This window comes from Hipposideros armiger, unplaced genomic scaffold (assembly GCF_001890085.2).
Source record: "Hipposideros armiger isolate ML-2016 unplaced genomic scaffold, ASM189008v1 scaffold_431, whole genome shotgun sequence".
Lineage (NCBI taxonomy): Eukaryota > Metazoa > Chordata > Mammalia > Chiroptera > Hipposideridae > Hipposideros > Hipposideros armiger.
In genome coordinates, this window is record NW_017731781.1 from 929,383 (window position 1) to 937,178 (window position 7,796).

The following is a 7,796-nucleotide window of genomic DNA, read 5'->3' on the forward strand; positions in this document are numbered from 1 at the left end:
AAAAAAGAAGAAGAAGAAGAAGGAAACAGTGGTATTTCCAAACCCAAGTATTCTCAGAAATGCAATTCTATTGCTCTTCACAAAAAAAAGTGACATAAATGTATACACAATAACTGTATCATAGCTTTTTTTTTCTGTCATAACTATAGACATTGCTCCTTTGTCTTTGTTGTTTAATATTGCAAAGTAGTCTCAGGCCAGACAGACTTTTGTTCCTTTCTGGTAGCCTTATAATTCTGCTGAGATGTATCCTTTAATTCACATATTTTGTTAGGATGAATCTAAGTTCAGTTCACTTTTAAAATTTTACCTGGGATATTTTTAATATTTCACCTAAATTAGTAGACCAAACTGCTAACTCAACTCAAGCGAACCTATGCTCAGGGAAGCTTTTTTCTTGTACAGATTTATTAACTGTGGCGTCACTTCCGCTAGTTCCATTCCTGTCTTGGGGAACAGCTGGTTTCCTTACCTGACATCTCTGTTCTCTCTAGTATTATCTTCTCGTCTATTGTTCTAATTGCTGGTGCTTTTTTCTAATCTTTTGGTCCTTTTCATGTGAATTCAACAGTTTTCTCAAGTTTGTCCTCTGTATCCCTCATTCACTTTGTCTCAGTTTCAGTTCTGTTCTTTAGTGCTTCTGATGTGGACTTGAATTCTCTTTGTATATTTTGAGTTTCTATGTAATGTTCCCCCCCGCCCTCCAGATACACGCTGGCACTTTTTCACTTCAGCCTTTTCTTTTTTAAAGTACTCTGCTCCTACTTCCAGGAGAGTTCTAGTGAAAATTCCCTTCAAATCCTACAGTAAATATTTCTCAAGAGTTCTGTTTCTTTCTCTCAGTCTTCAGAATGATATGCCCCTTCTCTTGTTTTGAGAACAATTTTCAGAATCCCTATAATTTTTTTTTTTTAAAGATCTTCATTGGGGAATTGTGGGGAAGGGAACAGCACTGGGGAATTGGGGGAAGGGGAACAGAAAAGTTGCTGTTGTTTTGTTCTTCAGTCTAGTTGTGGAGGACGTTGCTTCACTGGCCCAAGTTGGCACCATCATTGCGCTCTTCCCGGGGCGAGGCTTATCAGTCGCCGGCTTCTGGACGGCCGCTCACTGCGGCTGCTGGCCGCTCACGCTGGCTGCTGGCCGCTCACGCTGGCTGCTGGCTACACACCGTAGCCCAAGGCAACCCACTGCCACAGGGGCCGCAGCCTACGCCGTTGTAGGCTACTCAAGGCAGCCCAGCTCCAGGTTGAGCTGTTGTTCAGCATCTTAGCTGTGGAGGGCAGTGTCACTGGCCCTCATATGTGGGATCCGAACCGGGGCCCTCTGGCGTCCCAAGACAGTTCTTAACCATCGCGCCACTCGGCCGGCCCCTATAATGTTTTTAACATTATTTCATGCATACAGAACTGTATCAAATGTAATATAATGAAAACCTGTGGACCACTCTACACACAAAATTTTTTTTTCTCTTTATGTATCCTGAAAAGCAATACCATTCCCAGACTCAGTATTGATAAACTTGTAGACAAATGTGTGGCTTGATCTTGACCCCACTCTCTGTCCATTGGGACAATGGCTGAATGCCCTTCAGGCCTACAGTAGTTCAACATGACTTCTGCAGACTCAGCAGAACCTGTTGTCATCTGCCTCACCCAGGATCCAGATTCTCTACATCTACTCCCCAGTCCTTGTGCTTCTTCCTCCTTCACTGTTTCTGAATAGCTTCTGTCACGTCCTGCGTGGCAAGGGCAAATGGGACACGAGAGGGGCGGCGCAGATTGAATGAGAACAAGAGACAGAAGTAAGATTTAAGAGCGAGACCAAGGGACTCAGCCTTCAGAGATAGACTGAGCCGCCAAATCGGGTCAACGCATGGTTTTTATTGATTCTTTTCAAGGAAGTAAACTGCTGTGCTGTCAGTCATTTACCGTGTATACTGGTGCGCCTTAAGGCCTTTTCCAGTGACCTTTTCCCAAAGTACTCCAGCAAATGCTATGCCTTCGTACTCCACCACATTGCCCCAAGACATAATTACATGTCCTCCCAGGGGAGACAGCTGATATCATTCCATCAGGTCCCAGTCAGGCTGAGACGCCCCCCGAGAGAGCTTTACAGATATCATTCCATCCGGCCTCAGTTTTCCGAGGCACTGTCTCGACTAATGGGTCAGAGGCTAATGCAGGGGGGGTGGTCTAAGAATGGCTGTAAGGCGACAAGCTTCTCTCTGCACAATTCTCTTCCTTACAGCTTCAGCTTACTTATGGTTTCAGTTGTCTCGTGGCTTTTGCTCACTCCTTGCTTTCATATTTCTCTCAGTTTTGGGCCATACTTCCCTCTGATGACTCTCACAAGTTGCCTCATAGTCAAGTTTCCCAAGAATAAAGATCCTATTCATTGACCAGTCATCATTCAGCAAGGGGGCCTCCACTGGGCAAAGCTCTTGCCTCAAGTTACCTCATCTCTGGCTACGGGTCAACTACTCATTCCTGGATCAATCAGCTGTGCCCTGGATAATGAGGTCTGTGTCAGTTAACTATTGCTATGGAACCCCACACACACACCCCAAAGTCTTAGTGACATACAAATATAAGCATTTATTTCATTCATACATGTATGGAGTGGTTGGGGGTCAGCTGATATAGGCTAGGATCTCATCTGGCCCTTTTCCTTGTATCTTACCCCTTCATTTTACCAGTCGGCTAACTTGGGCGTGTTCTTCCCAGGGCAGTGATGGAGAACAAGATGTCACATAGCAACACATAATGCCTCCTAATGCCTAGGTTAAGTAAGAACTAGGATATTATCTCTTCCCACATTCCATTGTGCCCACATGGTGGGAGGTACAGTCTACCTCCAGGGGAAGGGACTACAAAATGTCATAGCAAAGAGCATGGAAGATTGAAGAACTGGAGCCAATAATTCAATTTTTACCACAGGATCACATGGTCACATAGCTATAAGCTATAAAGCTGATAAGCACAGTACACCATCTGTACAGACCCCTCAAAGGAGGCTGCAGGGATGACAGGCAGCCTGAGACTTCTCAGAGAGCGATAGGGTAAAAAGTTAAAAGATAATTTTACGACACGAGTAACCACTACCAGGATTTAAAATATGCCTTCTAAAACATAAGAGAATGTAAAAAACCTGATGATAAGAAATGAAAAATTAATGAAAAGAGACATCAGAAACATTATGGAAATATTTAAAAAGCATTTAAACAATACAATAGAAGCAAAACAAAATATCAGTTATCACAATAGTTATCTATGAATCAGAGGCAGACAGCTGGGGGAGGTTCATTTTCTTTTTTTTTTAATTGGGGAATTGGGGGACGGGAACAGTGTTGGGGAGTCGGGGAAGGGGAACAGACAAGTTGCTGTCCTTTTGTTCTTCAGTTTAGTTGTGGAGGACGTTGCTTCACTGGCCCATGTTGGTATTATCATTGTGCTCTTCCCGGGTGAGGCAGATCGGTCTCCGGCTTCTGGACGGCCACTCACGGTGGCTCTTGGCAGCTCACACCAGATGTCAGGCCGCTCATGCTGGCTGCCGCCCACACACGGTGGCTTACCGCAGCCCACTGCAGCAGGGGCTGCAGCCTACGCCATCGCCAGTGACTCATGGGAGCCTAGCTCCAGGTCGAGCTGTTGTTCACCATCTTAGCTGTAGAGGGCAGTGTCACTGGCCCTCATCTGGGATCCGAACCGGGGCCCTGCTGCGCAGAGCTGGTGTCCCAAGCCAGCTCTTAACCAACGCGCCACTCGGACGGCCCTCATTTTCTTTCTCAGGTATCCTGTGACGTAAGAGGTAGATTCTTCATAGATTTTTCTCAATGCAGCTCCTCTGTCTCATAAATAGTAGGAATTTCTCTAAGATTCTGGCATTCATTTTCCATATCTCTGTAGTGCTTGGAGTGGGCTGCTGGGAAAAGCTACATCAGAGGCCACTGTCTGGATACCACTCTGTGGGTGACAACCTCATCACATGCCCTCTGAAGTCCTGCAACTCTTCCTCATCTCTTCCATGGCACTGCCACATCCTTCATTCGTTTTTGCTCCTGAGGCCCATATCTGGGTCTCATGCACACAACTTGGAATCCCCGCAGTCTCTAGAGCAAGGCCCTGTCCACAGCAAAGGTGTAATGAATTCATCTTTGTATCAAAAAAGACTCCTGACGTTGTAGTTGACAGAAACAACTCAAACTGGTTCAGGTAGTCAAAACTTTCCAAGGGATAATCAAGCTACAGGCAGAGCTGGATCTGTACATTCAAATAAATGTCATTAAGACTTAGAGTCTCTCCATCCTTTGACTGTTCTTTCCTCTGGATTGACTTCACTCTCCAACAGGCAAAATGCCACTAGCAACTTCAGCACACCAACAAAAACAAAACTTCTTTGGCCTCAGATTGCCAACAACAAAAACCAGAAATTGATTCTCATGGGACTGGCTTGGACATGTGACCATCACTGAGTCAAACACTGAGGCTGGGGCATGGAAAGCTCTCATCGATCAGGCTTTAATAGAGAGCCCACCCTGAGATACAGGTGGTGGCCTCAGCAGGAGGAGGGTTTAGGAAACAAATATGGAAAAGAAATGAAAGAACAATGAATATCCACTACCATCTTCTTAATTTTTTCCAGAAAAAAATCCTCCTTATGGGACTAATAGAAATGATGAGGCCAGCATACATCTGCCTAGTGCCTCGTAGTTTACAAAGTCCTTCTCACATTGTCCCATTGAATCCTCACAACCAGCCCATGAGCCCGGTGGCATCACTGTACCCTTGATACAGATGAGGCAACTGAGACTTAAAGATGTTAAGGAGTTTGACTAAGTCAGAGAGCAGGTAAGGAGCCAGTGGAGGGGCTGTGGAGAGGTGTGTGCAGAAAAAGAGGAAGCGCACACTGAGTGAGTGCTCGTCCCCTGTGTTAAGCTCCACCACATCCTCCCCTTCACCTCACAAACAGCAGCCCCTCCACCTCTGCTTCCTCTTTGCCTGTCTCCTGCCACTCTCCAGCCTCTCTCCCTTATCTTCTGGGTTTGCCAGTCCAGCTTCTGCCACACCTCTCCCCTGACCTTTGCTCCTTGCTCCAGGCTTGTTTCGCTTTAGACTGGGAAACCTCGGGCTCCCTTTCACTCACTGCCTGCTCTTCCTAACAGCTCCACCATGTGCACGGGAAAGTGTGCCCGCTTCGTGGGGCTCTCCCTCATCTCTCTCTCCCTGGTCTGCATAGTGGCCAACGCCCTCCTGCTGGTGCCTAATGGGAAGACCACCTGGACCAACATCCACAATCTCAGCTTGCAAGTCTGGCTCATGGCTGGCTTCATCGGCGGGGGCCTGATGGTGAGAAGGCTGGAGAGGGAGCACAGGCCAGGGGGCTGGGTGCTACTCTAGAAAATTCCAAACAGGAGGGAGAGGGAGAGAGGGAAAAGGACGGCTTCCTGGGAAGGGATTGCAGTGGCATGGTGGGGACCTGGAGCCTTCTCAATCTGCTCCCAAACACTGAGCACTTTGTAGAGGTCCTGGAGGAGCTCCAGGGTCCTGAATGTCTGAGGGGAACAAGAAGAAAGGGAGCCTCTCTGCTCTAAGCAGCTCCCCTTCTGGGAAAGGGACTATGTCCTACCTGCCCCTCCCCATCCCCACTGATGAGCAGATGCTGGGAACACCTCGATACAAGGGTTGAGGCAGAAGGAGCAGATGGCTGTGTGGGAGTTTATTAGGGCAAGATAATAATGGGCATGGAGGGGGTGGGGTGCAGTGACAATGTCTGGAGACAGGGAGCAATGTCACTGATCAGTTATTCTACCTCTCAGCTTGGTGTCACCCTCTCTGGCCTCCATGTCTCTTCACTCTCAGCCCATTTCTGGATGTCCTCGGGGCTAAGGATAAACCCAGAACCTAGGTCAGCATGGTGGAGAAGGTGCCCCCACATCTTCCTAGAGACTAGCATCTGACAGGAAAAGTGAAGGAAGAGGAGACAGAGATTTCCTGGACTTCCTAACCCCCATCTTCCAACTCCCTCCACATTTAGAGGAACTTTTGGCAGGTCAAGGTAGTTTAACATCTTCATGGGATGAAGACAAAAGATCTACCCAGCACAGTCCCACACTTGTCAGGATAGTTGACTAATAAAATTCTCTGGGAGAGGTCCCTCCTTCATCTCTTTCATAGGTCCCACTTCTCCTTTATCCAACAACCCCCTCTAGCCCCCTTGGGGTCTTTTCTCCTACTCCTCCTCCCACATAGATTCATGGCTGTTGGACTCTACTCCATCTCTCTGATCTCAACTCTTTCTAAGATGTCACATTCCTCCCAGGTCTACACACTCACCCAGTGTCATATCTCACCCTTCTCCAGCCTAAACTACCTTAGCTCCCCACAATCATGCTTCAGGGGAGATCCCCGAGGATACCCTCCCATTATGCTCATTCCCAGCTGCCTTCCTCCCACCTCCATACCCTAAGCCACTCTTGAGAAGGTCTTCTCAAATGTATTCACATATTCTGTGCTATGCCACAGGGACACAGGCAAAGTCCCTGTTCTCCCTGAAGCTGGTGTTCCCACTGGGAAGACACACAGTATCAAGGAAGCAAGAATGTAAGCCCCATTACCTTAGGTACATAGCATTACCCTGGCTGCTGTGTGCCAGGTGCCTAGACCAGTGCCCTGCACTTAAGAGGCACTCAATTAATAGTTACTGAATGAACCAAGTAAATAAATGAGCGAGATGATTTTCAGATAGGAGTAGGAATCATCAAGAAAACAAAGCAGGGGGTTGGCCGAGTGGCTCAGTTGGTTAAGAGCTCACTCAAGAGTTTGAGCTCTGAGCAACAGTGGTTCGATTCCCGGCCTGAGCTGAGCTGCCGCTGAGCTGCCAACAGGTGGCAGGATGACTCAGCTAAAAAACAACAACAACAAAAAAAACAAGCAAGAAAGAAAGCAAAGCAGGGTGCTGTCATAGAGATCTCCTAGGACAAGGTTACAGGCCATTTCTCATGTTTTCAAGGAAAGATTCAATGAGGTGATGTCTGAACTCAGACCCAAAAGACAGACAGACAGACAGAAATCAAGGAGGAAGGAAGGAAAGGAAGAAAGAAAGAAAGATCAACATTGCAGATAGGATAGGGGGACTGACAAGTATAAAGCCTAAGGCAGGAACAGGCTGACATGCCTGTTCAGCTGAGGTTTAATGAGATAGGCAGCCAGTGCAGCTGAGGTTTAATGAGATAAGACCTGGTGTGAGTGGAGGCCAGAGCATGTATATTCTTGAAAGCCACAGAGGGGAATCTGTACTTATTGTGAGTACAACAGAAAGCTATTGAAGGACTTGTTAGCTTTTTTTTTAACTTTTAAAACATTTTTTTGAACTTTCATTTAAGTCATACAGACAAATGCCCAGATCCTTAGTATACAGCTCAGTGAATTTTTACAAAGTGAACACACCCACATACTCAGCACCCAGATTAAGGTACATGTCATTACCAGAATCCCAGATGTACCTCCCAATAGGCACTACCCCCCACCGACAAGGGTCCCCACTATCCTGACTGCTACCGTATGGATAAGTTTTGACTGTTTGGCTCTTTATGTGAATGGAATTGTATAGTATGGACACTTTTTTTTTGTTTAAAGATTTTTATTGGGGAGTTAAGGGATGGGAACAGTGCTGGGGAATTGGGGGAAGGGAACTGACAAGTTGCTGTCGTTTTGTCCTTCAGTCTAGTTGTGGAGGACGTTGCTTCACTGGCCCAAGTTGGCACCATCATTGCGCTCTTCCCGGGCGAGGCAGATCAG

General features: G+C 46.9%; 1 protein-coding gene across 1 annotated transcript in view; it reads left to right on the top strand.

Moving 5' to 3' along the window:
- The first annotated feature begins 4,951 nt into the window (after positions 1 to 4,951).
- The window catches only part of TM4SF5 (transmembrane 4 L six family member 5), a 6,805-nt gene continuing 3,960 nt past the window's right edge, over positions 4,952 to 7,796 (top strand). Inside the window, exon 1 of the mRNA XM_019664803.1 lies at positions 4,952 to 5,345. Coding sequence (XP_019520348.1) covers positions 5,169 to 5,345 — 177 coding nt within the window. The 5' untranslated portion in view covers positions 4,952 to 5,168. The remainder of the gene's footprint in view (positions 5,346 to 7,796) is intronic.